The sequence below is a fragment of the Dermacentor andersoni genome, chromosome 2 (genome assembly GCF_023375885.2).
Source record: "Dermacentor andersoni chromosome 2, qqDerAnde1_hic_scaffold, whole genome shotgun sequence".
NCBI classification, from domain to species: Eukaryota; Metazoa; Arthropoda; class Arachnida; order Ixodida; family Ixodidae; genus Dermacentor; species Dermacentor andersoni.
The window spans coordinates 169,998,856-170,026,749 of record NC_092815.1 but is presented as its reverse complement, the minus strand read 5'-3'; the positions used below and the strand labels follow the sequence as shown (position 1 = coordinate 170,026,749).

General features: G+C 46.8%; 3 protein-coding genes across 3 annotated transcripts; 2 read left to right on the top strand and 1 right to left on the bottom strand.

Annotated features, from left to right (window-relative positions):
- The first annotated feature begins 1,984 nt into the window (after window positions 1-1,984).
- LOC126540893 (kelch-like protein 10) lies at window positions 1,985-26,436 on the top strand. Its single transcript, XM_055076440.2, has 8 exons — window positions 1,985-2,251; window positions 4,267-4,557; window positions 5,764-6,045; window positions 9,517-9,709; window positions 14,522-14,691; window positions 15,164-15,272; window positions 21,881-22,213; window positions 25,828-26,436. The coding sequence occupies exons 1-8, from the start codon at window positions 2,079-2,081 to the stop codon at window positions 26,104-26,106; spliced, it is 1,830 nt and encodes a 609-aa protein (XP_054932415.2). The 5' UTR covers window positions 1,985-2,078; the 3' UTR covers window positions 26,107-26,436.
- Window positions 16,604-18,793, top strand: LOC126540336 (uncharacterized). Its single transcript, XM_050187130.1, has 3 exons — window positions 16,604-17,225; window positions 17,951-18,113; window positions 18,473-18,793. The coding sequence occupies exons 1-3, from the start codon at window positions 16,981-16,983 to the stop codon at window positions 18,776-18,778; spliced, it is 714 nt and encodes a 237-aa protein (XP_050043087.1). The 5' UTR covers window positions 16,604-16,980; the 3' UTR covers window positions 18,779-18,793.
- LOC126540331 (uncharacterized) lies at window positions 18,129-20,867 on the bottom strand. The gene is made up of 2 exons (XM_050187125.2): window positions 19,820-20,867; window positions 18,129-19,401 (listed from the first exon to the last, which is right to left on the bottom strand). Exons 1-2 carry the CDS (start codon window positions 20,494-20,496, stop codon window positions 18,822-18,824), a joined length of 1,257 nt encoding a protein of 418 aa, XP_050043082.1. The 5' UTR covers window positions 20,497-20,867; the 3' UTR covers window positions 18,129-18,821.
- Window positions 26,437-27,894: the final 1,458 nt, after the last annotated feature.

Below are 27,894 nucleotides of genomic sequence, written 5' to 3'. Positions count from 1 at the left end.
AAAGTGAGAAGTGGCCACACTGGGAGTACTACGACTACGGCATAAGTCCTTGTGTGTTCCACTTTTGAGAGCCCAGTGAAGAAGGTTGAGGGGATTTTTTAGGATTTTGGCGACCTCAGAAGGAGAATGTCGGACTCGCTGAGGACGAGACTGCGGGTTGATGTGATCTAGGGCTTGCCATTTTTCCAAATATCAACAAAACATCATGAAACGTGGTCCAACTACAGAGGGAATATTGAATGAGTATTTGAATAAACTGCGTGAAAAAATGTAAAAAGAATTATGGATAATTATAAAACAAATTGCCTGACAGTAATTACGGCGCACCCTGTGTAACACGTGCATGCTGACCAGTTATTTCCAGCTACTGGTCTGTGTAAAAACCAACCAACCAACCAACCAACCAACCAAACAAACAAACAAACAAACAAACAAACAAACAAACAAACAAACAAACAAACAAACAAACAAACAAACAAACAAACAAACAAACAAACAAACAAACAAACAAACAAAAACAAACAAACAAAGAAAAGGTAACTTTCTACATAAAGCATTAACATTTATGATAAACTCAGAAGTATGCGCAAGGCACCGCCCATCTGTTAATACAATGTTGAATTTTATTTACCGGATTCCTTGATTCACTTTATTTTCGTTGATTTAGCTACCGAGTTTGCGCCATTGCGGCTGCGCTCGTTCTTGGCCAATATTGTTGAAAATACCTTTTCGAAGAATTGGCCTGGACTTGACAGAACCTGCTATTCTTTCGTTCGGGACGTCCACTTTCGGATTCAGCCATAGGTATGCTTGCTTCGCTGTCCAAACATTCCTGACAGAATCTTAACGAATGCCCTGCTAAATTATATATATTTTTTTAATTTTAAATTATGTATTACTCATTCCATATGATTTTCCTGATTTTATTTTAACAGGTAATTCTAAGCTATTCAAGGCTAATTTTATAGATATTAGGAAATTTGTGCTTCATATTAATTTGGAATAATCCACCTATTTTTTGCCGATCCCCCACCGTGGGTAGGAGCCACACGTGTGACAGCCAACAACAACAACAACAACAACAACAACATTCTGCAAGACGGGCATGGTCCCACCAATACACTAGAGGTGCAGAATCCATAAATGTAGTTTTATACGCGTCGCACTTTTCTATCACACTTTTCGTATAATTCTACTCTCAACAAGCGCCACACGTCGTCTTAGGCGTTGTGACATCTCTGCGTAAGCGTCTGACACTATACATTTCGGCCTAGCTTGTGAGCGATGAGCGTAAAAATTGCATCACAATAATGTTGTTGCCTTGTTATGGATAAGCACAAGTATTTCATGAAATTACACATTGTATACCATGAAAGTAAACGAAATTATACGCGTCGCGGTTACTTTTGAAGCATTTACGTATGCTTCGCTTCAGATACATTCCAACACGTGTATTGGACCTGTACTTACTTTTATTGCGAATTCTAAGGCAAATTTTGAGTTTTGTTTCATTCATCAGCAAGCAATCCTGCACGATGGCTCCATTGTTATTTACTTTGTTTCTGGCCTTTCTTCATTTATTCATTTTTAATTTATTTATTTCTTTTTAAATGTACTACATGCTTCTTCTTAATTGCTCCGACAAGGGTATGTCTCCCACATAGTCTTGGAATCATCATCATCTTCTTCGTCTTCATCATCATCATCATCATCATTAAGAACAACAAGAACAGTAGCATAGACTATGACAAACCAATGTCAGTAGAGGTGATGGAGCGATAGGCACTGTTTGGAGAACTGTAACTTTTTCTTTGGCTCATTTTAGGGCTTGATCAACTCGTGTGGTGGCTCGCTTCAAAATGCTGTGGCCGCGTCATCATCACCACCACCACCACCACCACCGCCACCACCATCATCATCATCATCATCATGATCATCATCATCGTCGTCGTCGTCGACGTCGTCACCAAAGGGAAGCGCGAGGAGGAAGCGGCTGCGAGCCCTCCACGCGGCCGCTGACGCACGGCTGCAACGACGCCAGGCCGGGCTGGTGGGCAGCGGCAGCGCGACCCGTCACGATGGCGGGCAGCTGCGGGGACGGGCCCGACGAGATGCTGAGCCAGGAGACCCTGGAGGCACTGTGGGACATGCGCGGGGCGGGCCTGCTCTGCGACGGCCTCCTCAAGACCTCGGACGGCGGGGAGTTCCCCGTGCACAGAGTGGTCATGGCCAGCTGCAGCGAGTATTTCAGGTGCGGTGCGATACCTGCGACCGCGCGCGCTAACTGTTTTGTCTTTTTTAGCGGGCAAGCGTTGATGACATTTTTTATTGCTGGTAGCAAATCTACTCTAATGCCATATAAGGATCTGGAGATGTGAGCGGTTTCACTGTGTCTGAACGGATGCTAAATAAACGTTGAAGAAAGATTTGTACTTTGTATAGTGACAGCTGCTGTGGGCCTTTGGCTTGCTGGTTAGTGCGCTGACCAAATTTTATTAGGTGTCCGTCTGAGGACTCATCGGAAGCCTTTCTGATCCAAGTTCTACGGCAACGACTCAGTGGGCGTTCTACCGAAGCAATTTATGAGGCAAGCTACCCTTGCCGCTACAGAGGCTCCCTTGCCCATTAGTTACCCGCCGTGGTTGCTCAGTGGCTATGGTGTTGGGCTGCTGAGCACGAGGTCGGTGGATCGAATCCCGGCCACGGTGGCCGCATCTCGATGGGGGCGAAAGGCGAAAACACCCGTGTACTTAGACTTAGGTGCACGTTAAAGAACCCCAGGTGGTCGAAATTTCCGGAGTCCTCCGCTACGGCGTGCCTCATAATCAGAAAGTGGTTTTGGCACGTAAAACCCCATAATTTAATTTTTTTTGGCCCTATAGTTCAACTATGTGGCCTAGGCGACGTTCCACTCCTAGCTTCTCTTATATAGGAGTGGAGAGTAGATTTCGTGCTTTCTCCAGAAGCATGCCTCCTTTTATAAAACGCAGTACTCTACCACTTTGTGGTAGGTAGGTTCTAATTTCGCATCATTTCATGCCTATTCAATGGAGAAAGAAGCGCACTGTCTGACGATGGGATGGAACGCAATGTGGCTCGAGTGGCCAGTCGCGCGGTAATTTCGCGTGCACTGGCGGGCTTGTTTCACGCTCGCAAAAACACCTGAATGTAGCACGTATTGAGCCACAGAAAACTGTATCAGGAGTTTTTCATGTCGTTCTAGAATTTTCTCATTGACAGTTTTAATCTAATTACAATATTTGAGAAGTTCCTTAATTAATACAAATTATCTGATTTGGCGCTATGAAATAAATAATTTGAGTAGCCTCAAGCGAAGGCAAACAACATTACCTTTGTTCTGTCCAGCGACGTGGCATTTGCATATCTTTAATGTTTGGCTAAAGTTAGCTGGGACACCCTATATATTTTAGGTAGAAGTGTGGTGCGGTAAAAAAAAGAGGGTTTGCAATTGTCGCTAGCAACAATGCATTGGTTGCGAAAATCGCGAGGATAGAAAAGGACAGTCTTCCTATTGGAAATTGCCTAAACAGCCAGAGTAATAATCAAACTATACTGCGTATTACGTAATAATGTGGGATTAAAAATTAATTAAGGTATGAGGTATTACGTGCCAAAACCACGACCTGATTATGAGGCACACCGTAGTGAGAGGCTCCGGATATTTGGATCACATGGCGTTTTTTAACGCGCACCTAAAATTAAGTGCACGGGTGTTTTCGGCCTCATCGAAAGTCTGCCGCTGTGGCCGGGATTCGATGAATCAATTCGATGATTCGAAGAACAACGTTAGATTATGCTAGGTTGTCCTAAAATGCTTGATGTTAATTTTGTTACTTCGTTGCCAAGATCATCAGCGTACACCAAGACTGATTTAATAATCTCGGAGTTGATGGTCATGAAAAATAGTGAGAGATTTTCGACAATTCTCAACCACGAATATTATCGTCCATTTATCAGTCCTATACCGTTTTTTACAGTTCGCTAAACGCTTCTCCAACCGAACTGTGTGACTGTAGATCTGCTGCAAGAACAGTAATGAGTGTGGGTGATTTATCAGAATTTTTCTGGAGCTTACAGGCGATTGACGTGGGTCTGCATATGCCATGTTTGTTGGCGTGACCGCTTGCATGCCACTACGGATGAGGCTGCAGACACAATCGGGCTAGCGACTGGTGCCCAACAGCTGTGGACAGAGCTGCAGCTTGGCTTAAGTCGCGCTTCTCACGGAAATCGACTGCCTTTCAGGGCGCTTTTCGGGAGCCCCCTGAACAAGGTTCCGCGCACGGAGGTCTTGGTGCCCGGAGTTTCCAAGGCGACTATGGCCATCATCGTGGAGTTCGCGTACAAGCGTGTCACGTGGGTGGGCTGCGACAACGTCGAGAGCCTGCTGGAGGCGGCCGACTACCTCTGCGTCATGGGCATGGTCAAGGACTGCTGCGACTTCCTGCTTTCCATCATGGCGCCCGAGAACTGCATCTCCATCCACAACGTGGCCAAGCTGTACAACTGTTTCGACCTCACCGCCAAGGCATATAAGTGAGTCGAGATAACCAGTAACCACTAGAAAGTGTTTTCCAAGTCGGGCGCATTATGGGATGATGTGCTCTTCTGTACTGCTTCTCTAGAGCCAACGTACTACTGGCTTAGGTTAGAAAGCTTGGTTGAATGGTAAAGACTATGGAGGCTCATTGTGTAGCAATCTGACGTAATACGTACTCCACAAAAAACCTAGCATAAAAACAGCTCATAAAACCACAGACAATGCGTGGTGTCATGCCTGACGTGAGCACGAACAGCGCTAAGGTATGTAGATATCTTCGCGTTAAATAAAGATAAATAACGGCCGATCCAGCGCACTTGTCGGAAGCAAGGTTAAGCAAAATTTCCTTGAGAATCTTCAGTTTGATTCTGTAGCAAGGGACACATGACTCTTGCAATCTTACTTTATTTATAATCTGCGCAAGGTCCTGTTGACGTTCTTCTTACAACGTGAAGCTTCAAGAAACTCCTGCAGTGTAGGAGAAACGCGTGCAACCCGCCATGTAGCTCACAACTGGCGCTCCTTTTCATGCTCCTGCAACTGCACCAGCTTATGCCTAGTGTTTTCTAAGCGTGCGTTTCGGCTACTGCAGCCATCTACCCGCTACTTCGCATCTGCTATGCCGGCATTTTTTCATTCTTACGGCTAAATGAATGGGCCTCGCTCTTTTCAGTCCACCTTGTCCAGAAAACCCACATTTCCCCAAACACCCATATTGGATGATCGGATAATAACATGCGAGTTTCTGTGTAAAAACTCGAGTGCTTCCATATATCATGTGGTATGATTAGATATGGAAGTTATGGGTGCATATGTTCCTTATGTCTTTTTTTTTTTCGTTGGGAACGGAAGTAACCGTTTAACGTGTTTACTACTGACAGTTATTGTTCGCAGTAAGATATAATTTCGGCCGACTACTTACCTTTACGTGCTCATTTGACAGCGGGCTGTGACGCACCGAAAGAAGGGTATACCTGTATAGAAATGAGGAACACTGTATAGGCGGAGCGATAACCAGAGCATCGCCATCTTTCGTCGCGGTGACAAAGGTGGCGATATACTGACGATATACTGACGAGTATACAAACGTGCATGGACAGCTCGTTTCGGAGTTCGTGACTACAAAAATCACGGCGAAGTGTGGGGCCATTCTCAAGGTCAACCACGGGAGTCTCGTTTCGTCTCTGTCGCTTCTCTTGCAGCTACCTGATGCAGCACTTCATCGAGGTGTCGAAGCGCAGCGAAGAGCTGCTCAGCCTGGAGATTGACGAAGTGGAGGCCATCCTCTCCGACGAGAACCTGAACGTCATCAAGGAGGAGACCGTGTGGAAAGCGGTGGTTCGCTGGATCGAGTTCGATCCCGCCAACCGGCAGCAGCACATTGCCCGGCTGCTGCGATGTGTGCGCACGGGCCTTGTGGACACGAACTTCTTCGTGGAGAAGATCAAGTCGCACAAGTTCGTCTCGGACAACGAGTCCTGCAGGTGCGCGCCTCGATCGATACCGGGGGAACGCTTAGGCGGCGTTGGGCTACTAACATGGCTTACTTGCAATACGTGTCTGGTACTCACGAGATGATTAATACGCTAATGTGTTTCGTGAAAATGAGCGCCAGCAACAGCGAGCGTTCTAATATTTGCTAATGTGTGGGGCTAATGACAAGCAAATCTTGTGGTCAATTTGATCACGGATTTTCCGTATCTTGCTCGTGGAGCGGTTTGATGCAGTGAAAGAAGTAAGTGCAAACGCTGGAGCCAAAGTATATTAATATGAAATGTCCACGTTTCAAACGAATCAAATAGTCCTGCGTGTTTGGCTGTGACCTCTCATATTTAGGAGAGTTTGCTGTTGGGCTAATTGGTTCGTATGTCTAAATTTAAAAACCACGCTAGGAAATGGGACAAGAAAGGGAGACACCTTTTCTTTCCTTTTTCAATTCCTTGCACTATTTCTGAATTTCAAATACGTTTATTCATAAGTTGACAGAGCGATTTCTTATTCTTGCGGGCCGGTTGTTTCAGCCAAACTTCTCTCTGCTTTTCAAAAGTAGAAGATTAAAGGCGAAATGACTATGTCTTCTCTAATATGTTCGTAATCATTAGCTTCATCGCACTATACGAGCAGCACGGCTAATACAGGCCAATGATGTCTAGTTAAAGGACATTCCGATTTAGTATATATCGTGAGACTAGCTCCTATTTTAGAATACCTGTCCCCAAAGCTTTCTGAATTGAACGCATCCTTCTTCACACGAAGAATTTATGAAGTGCCGAACAGAAAAAAAAAAGCAACGAAGGTAAAAAAAAAGAAACCTGTTCTACAAGTGTAACTTGCCGAAGGTGTCGTTGGTCTAAGGAATCGTACTAAATTATCATGCCTTGAGTAGGGACAGGCTCACATTTCGCATTGGCGACATGGGCGCTGGGCTTGCAAACGAGAAATTGAAGCGTGGTATTTAAGTGTATGAAGATGTTACGCGTGAATATGGCGCCTGAGCCGCAAATCTTGGCGAGCAAAGAATTTTGTTTTTGTTGAGTCCTTTACAGCCACCCATCCATCAAACAAACAAAGCTTGATGATGAAAAAGACGTATGCACCGTGGCTCCATGGTTGTGATTGAAAAATTGATGCACTTTTAAAAAGCAAGCGTTTAATGCATGTCGACGTTTCTGTTTGAGCCGGGCCTTTAACAGGACAAGATATATATATATATATATATATATATATATATATATATATATATATATATATATAGAATATATTTAACCAGGCACGTACCCAGGATTCTTGTTCGGGGGGGGGGGGGGTGGGAGGGCACAACCCAAGGTAACTTTTCTATGCAAATGAGGGGGGTTGCACCTTTACTAGTACAAATATAAAGAACGTCCAGGATTCGCCATAAAGACGTGTAAAGTCTGAAAAGAGAAATGAAGAACTGTATCTCACAGGTGTGCCTCTGGGATACACCTCTTTTACTTGGCGAACAAGGAACCACGTCGAAAGGACTCACGCTGAAAAGAAGCCAATATAAGGATTACTATAGTAGAATGCAACCTAAAAAAAGAAAGCAGTTGCGAACCAAGGCCCACGGTGTGCGCGGGATTGTGTTACTCCGCCAGGCAATCACAGAAGCAAACAAAATAGTAATCATACTGCCTTTTGAAAATGGCGTCGTACCTGATACCTCCGGAACGTCTGCCGTTCTTGAAGAGCCTTTGATATGCCCAAGTAATGAGGTGTGTAACAAACATGGACAAAGTGTATGGAATCTGAGCATTTCGCTCTTCAAAAGTCCGCGTATACAGTTCATTTCACTGCTGAACCCGTTTTACTCATGAAACTTCCAGCTGAAGTGAAACTTGACAACAAATATTTCCAGAGAAGCAAGCATTTTATTTCAGTTCACTAAAGTGTTTAGCTTTCGTCATTCCACTATAATAGGCGAGCGAAAACGTGTCAAATTACCTGCAAATAATTTTATTTTTGTAGTTACCGCCTTTTTTTGGGGTAACAGGAAAAGTTTGAATTATGAATTATTTGTAGCCTCGCGGAGGAACAGTGGCTGGCGATTATGAGGGCGTGGGCGGGACTTCACTGCAGGCTTAAGTTGCATCCAAATATAGCCGCGTTTTTTGAATTAGGTCTGAAAGAATTATAGAGCAATATATATTTGCGGAACAATCAGTTATTTTGGAACCCTCGTTTACTGATCTACCAAGTTAAGTGCCCAAACCGACTCATTGTTATGTGCGAAGTTGCGTAACGATGCGTGGCCGCCCGTCCCGTACAGCCGTGTAGAGCGCAGGACGCGGCAACTTTAGACGAACTGCGCCCACCGCGGAAGGATAGAAAAACACGCACATATAAGCACAGCAGAGAAGTGTCTACGTCAGGCGGCTGGACGGATTACTGTAGAAGCGTCGTACAATATACACGGAATTATCCCTTCCGGCGGCCATTTGTCTACTTTTTAAGTAAACAGATGCTGATCCATATAGATTTTTCATAAACAATGGTTCAATTTGTTACTTTTCGCTTTTCCTTCCCGTTTGGCTGTTGCCGTGGCGCTCTCCCTTAGTACATCGCTTAATTTCTCAATTCCTTGCGGCAACTGTTTGCAGTCGCCAATCTTGCGCGAAAAGTGCTGTACAATTACGGTAAACCAGACGAGGTAACGGGCGATAGTCATATTGCTTGTGGGTTTAAGGATTATTGCAGGGTTTGATCATGGACGCTGCCTGGCATTATTTTCCACTTTATCTAACCGGTATCGCGGGTATACGGTCCTGAGTATCTGCCAGCGTCGCGGCGAGCTGTCACTCGAGGAAATAAGGAAGCGATAGGAAAAGTTAAACGCAACTGTTTTCTCTCGCCACAACTGGTGCTACGAGTACACAGACCAGCTGACCACGAAACAAATCCCTTTCTTGGAACAGTTAAAACAAGGAAGGGTTAACTAACGAAGCAACAACGATGCGCGTGACCGTCGAATAGATGGTGACAACTGAACGCATCTCGAGTTAATCGCGCGGGCACCGAACGAGGAGAAAACTGGCCTTCACACCCCAGGAGGTGCCGATAACTACCGCCACCTAAAAGGAGTGAAAAAGGCATGAAATGTTGACTTCCAAATAGCTGTCAAGTCTCAAGTTTGATTTTGCGGAGCTTTAGGAACGGGTGTGAGGAGTGGTGGCGTAGGTGGGGGGCGTAGCCGCTTAATTTCGGAGAGGGCCAGGGCGCCCCCAAAAGTAATTTTAATTAACGGATAGCAACCGGTAATTTAGCAAGCCATGGCCACCAAATAGTTCAATGTCCGTGTCGTGGTCCTCACGCTACTATTCTTGACAGTTACAAATTATACCGCACCTGATGTCGGTGAATGTCAAGTCCGTGAGTTTACGTTAGGGTGACGGGCTTGGTAGCCCGACGTTTTTTCCCCTTCATCTCTCGCACAGGCCGTTAGTAATCGACACGCTGCGGTTTCTGTACGACCTGGACGTGGTGGTGCACAACGACGAAGTGCCAACGCCTATGTTCGCGCGACCGCGCATACCGCACGAGGTGATGTTCGTCATCGGCGGCTGGATGGCGGGAGGACCCACCGCCTACATTGAGAGCTACGACACCAAGGCCGACAGGTGGATCAAGGTTGGTAAAGGCATCGCGGCTTGCTCTGCTCGATGGTTCGAGGAGCAGCAGACGCTTCGCGTCCATGCAGGTGGTTATCGGTAACTGTTTTCCTTCGTGGCATACTCCAGAGCAGCTTTACTCTGGCGAACGCGCTCGTTGTAGCGGGTGACGGAGACTGCCTAGAGCAAACGCACAACAATGATTATTTCAGAGACAACGAACTATATATATAGGCTGCTTGCCTATGACGTAACACAAAAGAACGAATAATGTTTGACACGTGTTAGCATAGCACTTCCAAGCATTTTGTATCACTTCTTCCTCTTTTTTTTTATAACTAGTCTTTGCACGGGTCTTTGTTGGGTAGACCTCCGCAAGACCGGCGGGCTTGGGGGGACAGAGTCTGTTCGGCTGGGAGGGATGTTGGAGGTGTTGTCGAAGGAACAGGCACGGCACTAGTTGGTTCGGGAGTGACCGAACTGGGCCGGCCTTCTCGCGTCGACGTCGGCCGATTCTTGTTGTACGCGCTGGGTTGAAGCCAGTCGGGAGCCTCCGCTTGTGGGGTCATGGGTGACACCGGCACCCGACGGAAAATTTGGTCCAAGTGACGCCAGGCTAGGCCATTTGGAGTGTCGATCATTATCAGCCGTGAACGCTCGGTGCTCTTGACGATGCCTGTACGCCAACGACTCCCTTGGCGAAAGTTGCGCACCAACACCTGGTTACCGGACTGAAATCTGGGAGGCTACGAGTAACTTCTAGGTAGAAAAGGGACACAAATATCCAAGCGTGAAATAATTTCTTAGGTCAGGAGCATTTCTGTAGGGCACTCGCCATACGGTAGTGGTGTACGTCGACAGCCTAGCAGCACTCGCGCTAGTTCTGTTTCGAGAATATTCCCCATCGAGTGCTTGAGAAGGCCATCCTTTATTGTTCGGACCCCGCGCGCTGCCAGACCATTAGAATGTGGGTGGTACGGCGCACTGCGTAGATGAGTTATGTTGTTTGCAGTCATGAACTGGGAACTGACTTGCAAACTAAGGCCCGTTATCTGATACAACCATTTGCGGCAAGCCAAAACGAGCCAACAATTCGCAAAGCCGCGCGATTATGACTTGCGTGGTCGCCGACCTGACGGGAACTGCCTCGATCCATTTAGTGTGCAAGTCGACGACTATCAAGAGCATGCGTCCCTCTATTGGTCAGGCATAATCAATGTGAAGCCGTGACCACATGGTCCCCGTTTCTGGCCAACAGATAGGAGACGCAGCCAATCCCTGGCAATGTGGCATTGGCTGCGCTTGTACACATGAGATGCACGAACGTGCAAGGCTTTCGATCTCACCATCCAACCCAGGCCACCAGAACAGCGTCCGAGCCAGTCTTTTCATCGCAGATACACCCTGGTGTAACCGACGTAGCTCAGCGAGCATGGAGACTCCCGCTTTGCAAGGTACGATGATGCGATGACACCAGTGGAGCAGGCCTAGGCTTGACAGCTCCAGTCTTCTGCAAAAATAAGGTTGAAGGTGATTGTGACACGTCGACAAGCGTTTAGGCCATCAATTAAGTACAATGTGCTGCACAACGCTGAGGTATTCATCTGCGATCGCCAGCACTAGTGTGGCACCCGCTGGCATGAACGAGCTGTCAAGGTTCTCTAAAGACCGCACGTATTCTGGTAAGGTGCCCGATCGACAAGCATCTGGTATTGGCACGGGCAAGCTGCGGTACCGATATTGGCTTATAAACAGAGCCCATCTCTGAAAACGTGCCGACGTCATTGGGGGCACAGGTCGGTCTTGCCGTAGAAGTCCCACTAGTGGTTGGTGGTCCGTGACGAATACAAACTCGCGGGAGTCTCGAAACAAACAGGGAGTCTCGAAACTGTTGCTCCGAACACCAGTGCGAGAGCTTCCTTCCCGAGCTGAGAATAATTCTTTTCGGCGTGTGTTAACGTGCGTGAACGGAAGGCGCATTGGGCTTATCCAATTTTCGAATTCGCTGCGAGATTACGGCACCCAAACCCGAAGGCGACGCGTCACATTCCAAGCGCACAGGTTGGTTGGCATCGAAATACGTCAGAACAGACGAACTCAGACGTGTTTGTTTCGCCATGAGATATGAACTTTCCCACGCCGTTCCCCAGTGCCATTTATGCTCTTTTTCAAGCAGAAGATACAACGGGGCCAACATCGTTGACATGTGTGGCAAGAACTGGTGATAAGTCAACAGACCCAAAAACGAGCGCAGTTTGCTCCCATTCGTAGGCCGTGGTGAGTCGCGTATTTGTTGATTGCCGTCTTTGTTGATTCGATGGCCCAGGTAGACGATGGTGTCTTTGCAAAAACGGCATTTTTCGGCCTTCAGCTTGATACATTCTCTTGAAGCCCGCGCAAGACGTCCCGAAGCACTGAGCCGTTATCGTCTTGACGTTCCGCTATCAATACATCGTACGAGTACACCTGCACGGCTGGAACGCTGGCCAGGACCGTTTTCATGCGCAGCCGAAAAATCGCGGGAGCGAGGCAACTCTAAATGGACGACAGTTCTAACAGAACAACCCCTTGTGAGGTTTTATCACGGCCAGCTTCCTTGCCTCGTCATCCAAAGGGACTTGGTTATGTGAATCCTTAAGGTCCAGTGTTGTGAAAAACAGTGTTGTGTTGTAAATGTCTTCAATGTTTAGTAAAGGGCACTGCTCAGTTATACAGGCAGCATTGATTGTGGTTTTGAAATCGCCGCAGATGCGAAGGGACCCATCTTCAGTACTGTTATGATTGGCAACGCCCAATCAGAATGTGCTATGGGCGATAATATGCCGTGCTCCACTAAACGGTCCAGCATCATTTCCACTTTTGCACAAATAGCATGAGAGATTGACCGCGCCTTGTGGAACCTCAGTTGGGCGCCTTCTCGAATGTGGAATTTCACAGGTGGCCCCTGAATGTTTCCGAGCCCTGGCTCGAAAAGGGCAGAAAGCTCGGTCCTGAGGCTGTCGCGATCGGCTGACGTCGATTGAACTGTAGCGAGAAAACGGGGCCGCTGAAGTGGAAACACATGAAATACGTCCCTTCCGCAAAGGCTGGGACCCGAACAGCCTATAACAATCAGTGTGGCAGGTACAGCCTTCCCCGCAACATGGGCTCGAAGGTGCAGTTCACCGACAATGGGTAGCTTGCCCATGTAAAAGCTGAGCGTGTGTTTGCATTTCGATAAGCGTGGCCAACTCAGACGGTGCTTTACTTCCTGCAGAGGGATAGAAAATGGTGATGCCGCGTCACTAATCCTGTTCAAGGGCACGCCACCCCAGCGGATAACTCTGCGGACCGCCTGGAGCAAACATTTCTTCTGTCGTGATTCGTTGAACGTGAATACTGTTAAAATATCGCTTTCCTCCGTTTCTGATACAGCGCTCTCACAATGAACTGCGTTAGCGACGTCATCGCGCCCACAACCTTCCCGGAGCACCGATTGGGAGCGGCATTTCCTTGCGAAATGAGCAGCAGTCTTCCGACAGTGAAAACACTGCGCTCTTTTGTGCGGATAGTCGCTTGCTTCGTGATCGTAGTTTACGCAGCGTACGCAATCGGTATGGCTTTGCTTATCTCTGGTGAAGGTCTGATATGGGCGAGATTTCCTCGCTACACTGCACACCACTACCTCATTATCAGGTTTGGTCATGGCGCTTACTTCCAGTGCGGCTTTCTCTGTCGCTGTGGCAATCGCTTCAGCTTGGGCAAGTATGAGCTCACTTCTTTCAAGAAGAGTCTGCTTCACCGCATGATTTCGTATGCCACAAACAATGCGGTACCGTAACATGCGGTTCAAGCTGGTTACACTGGTTCAGAAAGTTACACTTTTCCGCAAGCTTGCGTAGCAAAACAGCATAGTCCTGGGCAGATTCGCTTGCAGCCTGGTACGTTGTAGAGAACTTGTAACTTGCGGCAACCTCATTGTACTTCGGCGCATAGTGGTAATTTAGGAAGGCAACTGCTTCCTTGTAACTCAGGCCATTTACTTTCCGGGGCGCAGTATCCAACAAGAATGCCTACCGTCTTCGTTGACAGTGTCGAAACCAAGAGCACCCTTTTCTTATCATCTGTCATAATATAACTCGCTTGAAAGACTGCTTCCAGTCGAGTAAAGTTAATGTCCAACTTATCTTGATTTTCGTCGAAACTTGGGGTACCGAGGTTCATAGCCAGGGCCATGACCGCCGACGCTCCGTAGACTCGATTACGTCCAGTACCCAGCCGGACTCCCAGCACTACCGAGACGCCACTGTTGGTGGCGGGGGCTCCGTGGGGTGGTTAGCCTCGTCGCCACTATTGTAGCGGGTGGCAGAGTGACGGAGACGGCCCAACAGCAAACGCACAACCTTTATTTCAGAGACAGCGAACTATATATATAGGCTGCTTGCCTATGACGTAACACAAGAGAACGAATCATGTTTGACACGTGTTAACACAGTGCTTCCAAGCACTTCATATCAAAAGGAATCGCGGCTTGGTCTGCTCAACGGTTCAAGTAGCAGCAGACACTTCGCATTCATGCATGAGGTTATCGGCAACTCTGTTTTCCTTCGTGGCATACTCCAGGTCAGCTTTACTCTGGCGAATAACACACTCGCGATAGATCAGCCATCGCAGACGGTTGCGACGGTAAAAATTGGAGCGGGGAAGGCACGATACAAATGCTGTGTCGTTGACGTTGGTTTTTTTCTGCTTTATCGCGAGACCGTTAATTCATTCCGCACAGGCCAACGTGGAGCCTTAAAGCACCACAGGAATCCAAAAAGGAGTCGTTGCTATTGTTCTGGACGCACAGGTCGAGGCCGTGGATCCCGAGGGTCCCCGGGCGTACCACAAGTGCGCGGCCATCGGCAACGACATCTACGTCATCGGGGGCTTCAACGGCGAGGACTACTTCAGCAGCGTGCGATGCTTCAACGCGCACACAAAGAAATGGCGATCTGTCACACCGATGCACGTTAAGAGGTGGGCTTCAGCATAGGGACATCCGAAAGAAGTGACATCCGAAGAAGTTCTCAAAAATCGGCCTACTAAGGGTAGCATTAGAAGTCTACAGCGGTTCATTAAACTAGTTAGGAATTTAACAAAGTCGTAAAATGACTGCAAAATGAGTAAAATCAAAGTAGCTAAAGCTCAAATCGTGCTAAAAAAAACGTTATATAAAGTTTGATACCATAGATCTGCACTGTGGTTCATGAAGGACGCAATAGAGGAGGGTTTTAAATTGTCAGAGCATTTCAGTTTCTCCAGGAGAACCTAATTATGTTTATACGAGGATGTTTGCATTCCGTCCCCATCAGTTGAGTACAAAAGCATGGAGGGAAAGCAGCTATTCAGTAACCTCGAAGTGTGGAAATAAAAGGCTTGTGAGAAATGCTGCGGAAATCGAATCTGCGCTAAATACTCAAAGGCTAAGACGACCACTCCGATTTCCCAGGTGTTATGTGAGCGTGGCAGTGCTGAATGAGACAATCTACGCCATGGGCGGATACGACGGTCGTCACAGGCAAAACACAGCAGAGAAGTTCGACCACCTCACAAACCAGGTAACACGACCTCGATTTTCTTTTACAGGCATTCAGCCTGCATTTCGCTAAGAGATATTTTTGAAAACGTGGGGCTAGCCCTGAAAGGCGACCGTGTCACGTTCCCGGAATATCCCTTCTGTTCCTGGCTTCCGTTATTGCCGTGCGCTTGCATCGCGCCTCGAGTTTCAAACGAAAATTTTAGGTATAGTGATTGAGGGCCAAAATAATCAATTATGACACTACGTTAAACTGGTTACACATTTAAACCACTAACTGAAATGTGATAATTGCCAACGACATAGTCCCTAGGTAAATAGTTTCGCCTAGATGTTTGAAGTCAAGACAATCCAGATGAGGGCACGCAAGAGGAAATGTTTTGCGGTTTAGTAGTACGAACATCGACAAGCCGCCTCGAAAATTGCGGCGAGTTGTGGTTGAATATTTTCCATTTATGTGAGAATATATGAATCGCCATTCGTCTCGTATGAGTGTTCAGTTCAGGTAAGGTTTGGGGCAATTTGAAAACCGCCTTTTTTTGTCGGTGTTTCCATGCTTTTTAACTCAGAGCTTATAGGCGCCCAAGCTATACTTAAAATTTTGGGTAAGGGACGAATGAGAGCCCAAACCCTAAGTTTGGTTTCTCTGTAGTTTGGTTTAGGGCCACTGTCTGAACTGCGTATTAACAACCACCTGCAAAATATGGTCAGATATCATTAGATGGATGTTGCTACGGCAACTAACGCCACTGCAATTGGCGTATGGTGGGTAAAGATGCGCGATACAAAGCCATGCAGTCTCATTGATCGTTTATGACGTGTTGAGAATATTGGTTTGGCTGATTGAGACGCCAGGTCACGGCCTGTGCATACCGATGATTCATTCGGCAGAGATTTGTGCGTTGCACCCCCACCTCCACACACTCGCACACACCTCTTTTTGCTAGTCGCATTCTTCCATCGCATTTTTGTATTTAATTAACGGAAGTACCTAGTGGCATTTCAAAGTACCTTTGATTGGGAGATTTTGGTCGCACTTGTCACACTTCATGGCATGGTTAAGCTGGAGATTGCACGGACGCACTACTGCACTCGGGACGAATAACGAAGTAGAAGTTACTTGCTATAGTAGTCAAGTGGTCGCAGATCTTAGCTCCGGTGGTTCTTTATTATTTAAGCTAGTATCAGGCAATCGGTCGGGAATCGAATGAATCGGAGTTTAGCAATTAAATAATAGAAAGCGCAGCCTGCCTAGGAGTGGGCTCTAACTGACGGTCGGATACGAAAGGACACATGCCAGACATACGGCTACTAAAGCTCTGCTAGGGCTTGTGAGAACACCACAATCTTATACCCCTGTCACACGAGCACTTTAAAGGCATTTGAAGAAAAAGACATCTCACACAAAGGAGTTGCATCCGCAGACACACGCCAAAGTTTAATCTCTTTTTCAGAAGCGGTCTTTTCCGAAACCGGAGATCACCGATCTCTTTTACGGCTGGAAAGGCGTAGCCTCCAACGCAGTGGGCACCAGTAATTATCATGCAATAAAGAAACGAAGCAAAAGTGCATTTTTATTTCAAGTGTACACATCACAAAAAAGGGTTTTGTCTTTCGTTGAACCTTAAGTAGGCGCAGTTTTGCACTTTTTGCACGGCACTCTCGTAAGCAGTTCGAAAATATCACGTGACGCTAACAGACGATGCAAATTCGCGCCATTTTCTGCGACCATGGCTACGGCGAGCGGTACCGACGAACAGCCTCCGGCACGCCAAAGAAAACCGCGGGTACAGTGGTCGGAGAGAGACACCTGGGCGTTAATCAAGTTATGGGAAGACAACCTGCCCTCGCTGCGTGCGCAGAAGCACAACGGAGGCGTTTACGATGGCATTGCACAAGCATTGACGAGCATGGGTGTACCTCGCACAAAGGCGCAAGTGCACAGCAAGATAGAGAACCTGGGACAGACCTACAGGTAAGACAAAGCACAGCAGTAAGCTGTGAGCGCTAAATTTACCTTGAAGCGGCTTCAGGCTGTGGTCGCAAGCTGCAAGCTCTCGTTTGTGGTGTCGCGACCTCAGCATCGAACGTTGTTTCCGTAGTAGGCAGCGACGGAACCCTAATCTAGCGGACGGAGCCGTAGTAACGAAGGTTTTAAGGCAGAGACCCTTCATTTCAGCTAGCGTCGAATTTTGCAGGGCTGAACTGCGCCCTGCACACACGAAAGTCGACGACGCGCTAAAGGCTGTTTCTGCAATTCCTTTACAGTGCGAGTCGGTCTGAGTAAACGCAAATTCGCCTTCACATGCGGCGAAGAATGACAACCCGCGCAGGTCGTCAATAGCATGATTTCGTTCGTCACAAGATAACGGGAACCTTAACTTATGGACAGGCGCATTTCACATTATATTGTACGCCTTCTCACGGCAACATATAATACGAAGCAGGAAGTCGTCTGCATGTTTTCATTTCTGCAGATGTGACTACGGTTTGCATTTTTCTCGGACCATGCGCAAGCGTTGTTCTCAGACAAGAAAACATGAGAAACTTTAAATTTTTTCGAGTAAAAAGGGTTACCTTCGCTTCTCAGGCTTTCTGTACCATCAAGTCGCGTTTGTATCTATCGGCAAACGTTTTGCTCTGTGTATATCTTTACATTTTGAGTATATAAAATTTTAGTTCTTTCGTTTTCTTATCCAGGAGCTGCCTGAAACACATGACAACAGGGTCATCACCGCCGAGCTGGCCATTCTTCTCCGAAGTCCATAGGTTTCTAGGATCCCTGCCTGTTCACGATACATCTTTAATGGAAGAGGCTGGGTGCAGCGAGAGCACAACAAGCAGCACTGCCTCCGTCGAAGAAGTAAGAAATGCATAGTGGAGACTATATATGCTTTATTACAGTCAACTAAATTTCAAGACATAATGTAGCATCAGCTGTGCTGCCAAGCCCATAATCTGCACAACCCTGCAGTGTAGCGGACTGCTCTTGTTAATACTGTGGTTCATTTCTGCTTGTGCTCACGCGCTGTTCATTTTGCAAGCTTGGCAGTGCGCTGTTTGGAGAATAAAAAAAATGCAGACTCTAAAATAAAAAAACGTGAATACATACACGCAAGGAGAGGCAGCTCTCTTGCAAGTAAAAACCCTGAACTAATTGTTTACCGCTTCACACATCAACTAATGTGGTCAATGTATTTCGGATCCCTTCTTCAAACGCAGCTGATCTTCGACATGCTTGATTCCGGCTCTGCTTCTTGTGAAGACGTCGCCGAAGATTGTTCACCTTCCGAGTCGCCAGTACAACAGGTTGAATCCAGGAACCTCGCAAGTGGCAGTTCCGAATGTGCCCGCAGGAAGAGAAGGCAACCGGCTGGCGACTTTCAAGAAAGGATGCTTGAGGAGCAGCGACGGCAGAGAGAGCAGTTTGCTGATGCGCACAAAATGGAAATGGATCTCCGTAAAGAGGGGCTCAAGTTGCAAGAGAAACTTGTAGATGCAATGTTGAAGTTTTTTAGTAAAAACTGACATGGTGTTCCACAATTGTTGCTGATTCTTGGGACTCTTGCGTTCAGTTCCTTCGCTTGTAATATTCCACAAGTGCTGTCCTGATGGCGGATGCATTTCCAATTTCAGCTTCTGTTCTGCGTGATGGCTGTGGAAATGTAGCATTGGACTGCTGCACCTCACTTAACCACTGTGGGTGGACACTGTCGTTGAAGTGCTCGCAAATGTTATTGAGCACGCAGCATGCTCGTATAGCCAAACGGGCATTGCCAACAGAACACTCCATTCTTTTCGCAATGAAACGGAACCGGGCCTTTAGCCTTCCGAATGCGTTTTCAACTATCCTCCTTGCTCCAGATAAATGACAGTTGAAATTCCTTTCAGCTTCACTGATGACAGTTCGGTGTCCAAATGGCTTCATGAGGTTTGGGGTTAGTGGAAATGCTTGATCGCATAATATTATCGGTGGGACTGCTGTGGTACCCACTGCGGCAACAGGTGCTTTGAAAAGGGGACTGTTGACAATCTTCGACAGCCGTGAAACACCAAACACATGTGCGTCGTGGCAGCGTCCTGGGGCACCGACATTGCAGTATCTGAATCGATACTTGTGGTCGACCAATGCTAGTAGGATAATACTGTGCCTGCAAGAAAAAACAAAGTGCAAAGTGAATAAAGGTTAGTGCAGCATGGCACTGCTGAGTTCACTGCCTTTAGTTACTGTGATGCGATTTTACAGTTTGCTTTTATTAATAGCTGTGAGTGCAGCTCGGATTACATTATTTCACATAATGCCACAACCGGTCGCTGTTAGCGTACTCTACATCGTATAGGAGTTGCAGTCCTGCGGAGAACTCTTTTCGTCGTCGCATTAAAATTGTCGCTGCTAAACACTGCAAGACTGCGAACCAAATTACGCGTTTTCTTAAGAGCTGCTGGTAAAATTGAATAACATTTTACTTAGCAATAAAATATGGGTCAGTCAGTTACTTTTTTTTACTACTATAAAAATGGGCCCAAACAGAACACTTACATGAAATAAGTTAAATCGTGGCCACTTACCAACCCTTGTAGTTGTAGTAGTCGGTGGCGTACTTCTTTGGAGGCGAAATAGGGAAATGGCAGCCATCAAGGGCACCGACAGCTTGAGGGAAATCGCACACGGCTTCGAACTCTTGGATGTGCCTAGGCATTTCCTCTTCAGTAATCATTCTGATCCAGTCACTTTCGAGCACAGAGACAACAGCTGCGCAAAACTCTCTGTAAATGACGTTGACGGATGAGCGCCCAACGCCGAAGAGGTTTGCCACAGTTCTATCTTCGGCAGAAGAGCACAATTTGTAGAGGCCAATGGCGACACGCTTTTCCGCAGTGATCGGGTCACGCATGTTGGTAACTTGTTTTTCGAGCACATGGCGCAGACTTTCCACGAGAAACCGGAACGTTGAGGGGTTCACTCGAAACGACTGCTTGAAGTTGTGGCCACCGAGGTGAGGCACAGTCTCCTCGAACCACTTTTCGTGGCGGATGAAAGCCCACGTCGATCGGTTGCAGACTCTCGTGGGAAGCGCCAAGGCATAAAATGTACACCCGTTGAGTAGCAACTGCCGCTTAATACGGTCTTTGACTGCCTTTGCGGCGTCTGCTTCGCTCTCTGCAGCAAGAATCCTTGCCAAAATGCATGCTATTTCGACTTTTTCCTTCGTGTCCGTGCAGTCCCCCATATTCTCGACCTCCATGTTGACTCCGATGTAAACAGTGGCCCAAGGTTGCTAGACGAACATGTAAAATTTGCTACTTCTGCGAAGACTCTTGAAGCTACCTTATTAAATCTTCTTTAATTTAACCTTTTCGAATAAACTGTATCTAAATTCACTAAAACAAGCATATTATAGTACGTTTCTAATTTCTATATTGAAATACGTTGGTTTATTCTAACTGGTTTTGTTTCAGAATCTAGCGCCATGCTTTCCATAGCGTGTTCGGAAGGAAACGATAAAAGGAGATCGCCCGCGCCGTGTGTCTGCAGCGCAACTCCTTTTAATTAGAGGTCTTTCAACTCGGTAAAGGACCGCTTAGGTAAAAGAGTTTTTGCGTGCTTGTGTGACAGAGGTATTAGTCTCCTTAAGGGCCAGTGACGGTGTGCGCATTCGTGCGTATATTTCGGCTATCTTGGCTTTTCCCTCGCGTTTCGTCAGGGCACGTGGTATAGCAGGTGGGTTAGCAGGCTGTCTAACGCAGTGACAACACGCGAGAGTGAACGGGTGCAAAAAGCTGCCTATGCACACCCTCCGAAATTGGGTGCGCTAAAACCGACAACGGTCATGCCGGAGATCTCGGAGGCCATGGTGCCTGGCTTTGTCGATAAAGCGAAATGGAAACAACTGCACAGGGCAAGCCGGGGAATGATTCCGGATTTAGTGTCATTCATTAAGTAACTGCATTTTGTACAGATGCTTACTGTGTACAGGACCTCATGTACGAAGGTTTAGTTGTGGTTGAGGCCAGTAGAAGGGCTAACAATATTACACAACGCATCAGTGGTGAAACCACAATCCCGAAAAACAGTCAGGAGTACGCGTGAAAAACAAATAGAAAATTAAAAAAATGAATTTGCTAACATTTTTACTCAAGTAAGTAGAGCATTAATGAAAAAAAAAACAGTACAGTGAAATCACCAGGGCAAATGGTTCAGATTCTGGGCAGTTATTAATCAGTTATATTGAGAACAAGTTCAATATGGACTTGCACACATTCCACAAGAAGCCCAAGCAAATCAGGCAGTAAAATGTGTTATTCGGGGGGAGTAGTTTGGATTGCTTTGGAAAAATGTAAAGAAGTTCGGCATGCCATCTTAGGAATTTGTTCCCTGTAGTCTCGTCTTACAGATACGATGTGAAGTGGTTTTATCTAAAAGCGAGCCACGAAGACAAATTAGTCGCGATCGCTAGTCTCAGGGGATTCAGCCTCGATAAAGACCGCGTAAGCCGCAGTCGTTTACATTTTAAATACCCTCCCCTTTTCGTGTTATCTGCGGTCTGGGTTTTCATTCATGAACAACACACCACCGCGGCCGGCGGCGGTCCCCTTTGCGATCGCGCTGCACTTGTTGGTCACTCGCAGTGGACGATGATCGCGCCCATGAACATGCAACGTAGCGACGCGTGCGCCACCACGCACGACGGCTACGTGTACGTGACTGGCGGATTCAGCGGCAACGAGTGCCTCAGCTCGGCCGAGCGGTACGACCCGACGACCGACCAGTGGACCACGATTTCGGGCATGCGGTTCCGGCGCAGCGGGGTCGGCTGCATAGGCTTTCGCAACTGCGTCTATGCAATCGGCGGCTTCAACGGGACCACCAGGCTGGCCTCGGCCGAGAAGTACAATCCGGAGACCAACATGTGGACCAGTCTGCCCAACATGTACACACCCAGAAGCAACTTCGCCGTGGCCGTGAGTAGCGACACGACCACGCTTCGCAAAGAATAATCGAGCGTTACGCTAATTCGCGAGATGCAATGGTTCAAATATTGTGCTTGCGGAAACAAAAGCATGTACGAATGAAATGAGAGGTTGCACTCTCGTCTCTTATCACGATGCCGTCGCTTTTTTCGCCAGCGCAGGCCGCAAGAAACTGTCACATATTTGATGCTGCAGTTTTGTAGGCCCTTATGAGCCCTCTAAGCTCTCTTAAAGTTCGCGGTGTTCGTACGCTAGAACTTGGGGAAGAGTATAAGATACATTTGCTGAGCTGTTGTAGTGAAAACCTTGAGCCGAACGGGAGTTGAGTACTTGGAAAGAATGTTTGACTGCAGTCTCTCCATTCTATCACGTCGTGCTCCAATAAACACTCCCTCGTACTCTTAAAAACTGTGACCAAAGGTCTATTTATGGACGAACCCCAGAAATGATATTTTGTTGATACTTTGCCGTGATGCCGGTCACAACGAAAAATAGATTGACATTATAATGGAATTACATTCGGATTCAATATCAGTAGTTTGCTGCTTCACGGTGATAGTTATAACCATTAGGCGATAGCACCACTCACAATCAAACTATCTTGAATTTAGGGCAATTCATTCGAATGTGTTTCAGTACCTAACATATATAATCTGTACGGAAGAGCCCCGTGTCACAAACACAAGCAGAGAAAATACGGCAGAACATTTGAAATAATATGTTGCAACTTTCCAGCGGGCGTTTATTGTTCAAATACTAAGCTGCTATGAGCTTTACCTGATCAGTGATAGATAAGCACTTGTGAGTGTTATTCGTGATCCGGTACTGCGTCCGTTTTGTTTGTACGCAACTGAATGGATTCGTACCCGGCTCATAAATTGTGAGTTTGTATGGATAAATATCGCTGACGTATTTGTGGGAACGTGACATGGAAATTTTAGATGGCTACCATAACTATATGAAGTAATTTAACGTAAGTATACTGCTACAATATAATGGTTTCCCCATCCACTGTGACAGATTTGTCCCATTCAACTCATAGTCATTACCAAGTTTCGGAAGCAATTATAACGTTTGCTCTGTACGTGGTACCGCAAGAATGTATGCTCATTTGATCTATTGAACGTCATTACCAATGAATCGGATTACATTTGCTTTGGATTTAAGCACATTTATGCACAAGTATCATCACATATACATATGGGTTTTAGTTGCTGGCGTAAAAATGTGCCACTATATGTTCGATATGTGCATTGTGCCCTCTAAATTTGTTTGTTTACTAGAGCGCGTTTGCGTGGAAGGAATATATTTAACGTGTTGTCACCAATTAAGAGAGAGAGAGAGAGAGAGAGAGAGCAAGGACAGGAAGGACATGGAGGTCAACCGGACGAGCGCCCGGTATTCCAAGGGGCTGCCACTGTAGCTCTACGCTTGTGGTGCATCGTTATTCCGCAAACCATAAAATTACAACGAGTGGCATAAGCCCTCTGCTAACGTTGCTTTTGAGCTCACCAAAAGCTGCGAAATTTTCGTTTATGGGATAAAAATACGTTATGAAATGATACGAATGCTCTTGGGAACTGTTGCAAGGATGATGATAACTCCTACAGTCCAGGTAATAAAAGAGCAACATTGTTTTGGATGGGATAGAGGTGACTGATGCGACAATAGTAACTTACTCAATGTTTCACTATGCCTGGCACTACAGTCATCGATAGGTACTTATGCTTTCTTTATTACGTGCACTCTTGGCATGAGCACTGGCGATACACAAAACGCGTAAACGTACGAAGGGGCGAGCTTAAATCAGGACCATAACGTTCATATTTGCTAGGGTTTCTATGGGCTCTTTACAATAGCGAAAGAGATCAGATAGCAGTATACCGCACCCAGTATGAACCATGTTAATAAGTGCAATACTTCGCGAAGGAAGCTCTTGCCGAAAGGCTTTAATCGGGCTAAAACTTTCGATTCATTCACATAAGGCCGGTGTAATGAAAATGCTAGTAGATTTGAAAGCTTGCCGTGAAGCGCCAGGTACCATTTGCCGTTGCTTTCCACGTCCACCTAACAGGATCCGTAGCGTTTGCCACCAGTAAGCTTACAACGGCGAAGGTTTGGGACGTGACATAGTCTTCGCTGCAAAGATTGCTCTAGGAAATATTCGTGCTAGTGTCTACGGGAGTGGTAAGTATATGCTGGTTCAGCCAGCACGGGAGATAATGGGCATCGTGTGCGTTTTCCTAAGCTTTGTTTTTCTAGCTTGAAACGGCTATGTAACGCAGGAAATAAAACATGTTAGACAATGCAGCATTTCGCATTCATTACGCATGCTGGCCAAAAGCGACTGGCTTGCTGTGCTTAAAGAAGTATGAGTGCTTATATATGTATCTACATTTTTTAAACCTAATTGCCTATTATGTAGAGGAGGGTGGTTTATCTATGAAGCAAATAAGCAGAAATCACTCAGCATACACTTAAGTCACACAAAAGCCCATAATTATAGAACGATGGCTAAGACTTGACCGAACTTGTGGCGGTTCCGCTACTGCGAGGCACGAGGCAACAACTGATGATAAAAGCGGGTATTTTGTGTTGTGTGACGGCATGTCAACCTTGTGATGACCGTCGATGCAAATGGGATTGTCTTTGTCCGCCGAAGGTCATGCTGAAAACAACGGCGGTACAACTTGCAAGTTAAAGCGTCATGAATGACGTCGGAAGAACGTTTGAAGCCACAAGGGAAAACGTTATAAACAAATATGTGTGATATCATTCCCCTAGTATAGCAGAACGATTGCAGTGCTAGAGTTCCTTCTAGTGATGTTTTTCGAGGAAAATATGTGGGGCCTTAGACGTATGCAAGACCTCCTGGTCGCGAATGCGGCGAACCTATTGTTTGTAAAGGAGCAGCATTCACGCATTCGATCTGGGTGCTTATGTCGTGAGTGGTCTCTCTCTCCGTTCGTTGTCTACCGCGCTTCAGTACATTTGGCTGGCCAACGAGAAAGAATGACACGCAGTGCTGCTGTGTTGGGCGGCAGAGGGCTGGCACATATTTAAGGTTGTAGAAGTAGTATACCACACGCTTTTCCTGCCCAAAACGATGACACGTGGCAATTAAGCAGGCTGGAAAAGACCTATAGGACATAGGTCTTCGAGAACCACTTTCTCGTCGTCTTTAAGTTGGAAGCTTGCTCACGTCGTATAGTATTCAGGCTGGCTGTAAAGGTTCGACACCTGAAAGGTAAGCCTATGGAAACCGAAACTGGTGCGTAGAGGAAATATTGGGTGTGCTCCGCCACCTGCCAGTAATATTTTATGAGTGAAGAGGGATTGGACCCTTATATAATGCAGTAACTAAACAAACAAATATATAAATAAGTAAATAAATAAATAAATAAATAAATAAATAAATAAATACAAAGTCAAAGATGCCATGTCAATACTAATGTCAAGGAGCTGACGTTAAGCTTTCGTACAAGGAATCGCTTAGTGCATCGTTTTATCGAACTTCAGAAGGTGTTCATGAACTGACGACCTGTGCTTATCGAGAACGCTAACTGCTTTTTTTTCTCTTGCGCGTGTCGCGTGACTTTTAATAGATAATCGACAACCTGGTGTTCGCGATCGGCGGCTTCAACGGCGAGAGCACGACCAACCTCGCCGAGTGCTACGACCCGACCACAGACCAGTGGTACGAGGCCACGGACATGAACGAGTCTCGCTCCGCGCTTGCCGCTTGCGTCATTTCCGGCCTGCCCAACATTCGCGAGTACGTCCACCAGCGCCGCGACAACCTGATGGAGGAGAAGCGCCAGAAGATGCTCGACATCCTGAAGCACCGAACACGTCACGTGAACCGTGACGACAAGAACGCGTAGAAGAAAAAGATGAAGAAAAAAAAGAAATTGAGGGACGGACGGAGGTTGAGAACTGACGCCCGCCGCTCCGCTCGTCGTAGCTACGAGTTTGTTCCGTTGGTGCGAAGACACTTACGCGTTAGTTACGCGTTGCTTTTAGTGACGTAACTTGCGGACGCCATTTCTCCGGTGGGGCTGAAAACTTGGACGTCGATTGAATATGGCGTTTATAACTCCCGCCGGTGTACGGTACGCGAAATTAGTATTTATTCCATTTATATTTGTAGAAATACACGTGTCGGCTTCCGTAGCGATTTCTTGATGATGAAATTAAAGCGTTTTCACGCTCGATGCGCCTGGTGGATTCATAAGAGTTGTTGTCAGTACTGTTACAAAATAACGTATAATTAAGAAAAATATACATCTATGACTCGCACAGTTCAATTGAACAAAATTAGCGGAATGTTATAACCATGTATGTGGCGTTTCTTACTTCTACGCCAACGGGGGCCGTTTGAACAAATAATGATAATAAAATTAATGAGGAAGTAACCATGAGTTGTTCGATCTAGAAAAAGGAAAAAGACAAAGGTATGAAGATGGAACGCGCATGGTGGAATTTGTGAAGCGAAGCTTTCGTGAAGGGCGTATTGAAATGCTATAAATTTGGCCCATTTCGTTCCTGCGTCTTTCGCGCAAGGGAAACTGGCGCGCACATGCGCTCTTACGCAGCCGTGCTACGCAAGTTTATTTCTCTCTCTCTCTCTCTCCTTTACAGGTCGCCCGTTGTAGGGCATGTGCCACTGTATGGAAATTATAGTCAACAACACGCAGTGATCATATTTGGTTGCACAATGTATACTGCCTGCTTCTGGCTCGGCGAATCGAGCACTGTCGTTATGTGCCGCAGTAGGGAAACCGTGATCGTAATAAACACGCGAACACACGTTTTTTGCCGAATCCTTCGTTTTGGTTATGTACCACAGTATGGAAATCATCATTATCATTATCAAAATGCAGACACGCCTCTTGTCCGACCTGCTGTGGTTTGTGTGTGCCGTGGTATGGCAATCATGATCATAATCAACACGTGGCGACTATCCGAAAGAGCTAGTTGGTGTTGGCACTATTAAAGTATACATACGTTCATACAGCTTAATGGTGAGACCATCGGGCTGCTGCACTATTGGGTCGAGGTTCACGTCCCGCCGCCGGACGCTGGTTTATTTTTCTTTTCGAAACTACACGAGCGCGCGGAGGCTTGCGCCGACACGCCTTGTGCTTACCGCGCTACGCGAGTAACGATGGTTCGGACCTACAAGAGACGCGCCAGCGCGTGCCCGCTTGGCTCCCTATTTACGCCTTGGTGGCTGTCGTGTTGTATTTTTTCTGAGGCAGCGCGAGCACGGATACTTCTCTGAAGAAGATATCTGGGCGCACTTCGACGCGTACGATCTGTCTTGCATCATCTGCGCATGCGCGGGGCGCGTGTGCTCCAGCTTTCGCACGCCGGCAAACGTACGTGCAGTTTGTCCTTTAGGCTTCCTTTCCTGCGTTGAACGTTGGCGTGCCTCCGCGTCCCTCGGAATCCTTCGTAACGGAGCGAACGAGCACCGCGAAGGATGAAACAGCGAACGCGGAGTGCAGCGGTGGATGAAAGACGGCGATAGCGAAGAGAGCGGAGACGAGAAGCGGCTGAGGAGGGTATGGCGAAAGCGTGAGAAGAAAATGGTATTGCCGTGCAAGAAGGGCTTTGAGGTGGCGATCGCTACAAGATGGCGCCAGAGTAGCGCGTGTCAGACATATGAT

Bases quoted from the DNA above. Each gene is read 5' to 3' on its own strand.
- LOC126540331 (XM_050187125.2), bottom strand. From the start codon at position 20,496: ATGGAGGTCGAGAATATGGGGGACTGCACGGACACGAAGGAAAAAGTC. The intron at 19,402-19,819 runs GTAAGTGGCCAC...TTTTTCTTGCAG, and splicing joins TACTACAACTACAAGGGTTG to GCACAGTATTATCCTACTAG.
- LOC126540893 (XM_055076440.2), top strand. From the start codon at position 2,079: ATGGCGGGCAGCTGCGGGGACGGGCCCGACGAGATGCTGAGCCAGGAG. The intron at 4,558-5,763 runs GTGAGTCGAGAT...CTTCTCTTGCAG, and splicing joins CTCACCGCCAAGGCATATAA to CTACCTGATGCAGCACTTCA. The intron at 14,692-15,163 runs GTGGGCTTCAGC...CCGATTTCCCAG, and splicing joins ACACCGATGCACGTTAAGAG to GTGTTATGTGAGCGTGGCAG.
- LOC126540336 (XM_050187130.1), top strand. From the start codon at position 16,981: ATGGCTACGGCGAGCGGTACCGACGAACAGCCTCCGGCACGCCAAAGA. The intron at 17,226-17,950 runs GTAAGACAAAGC...TTTCTTATCCAG, and splicing joins AACCTGGGACAGACCTACAG to GAGCTGCCTGAAACACATGA. The intron at 18,114-18,472 runs GTAAGAAATGCA...CTTCAAACGCAG, and splicing joins GCACTGCCTCCGTCGAAGAA to CTGATCTTCGACATGCTTGA.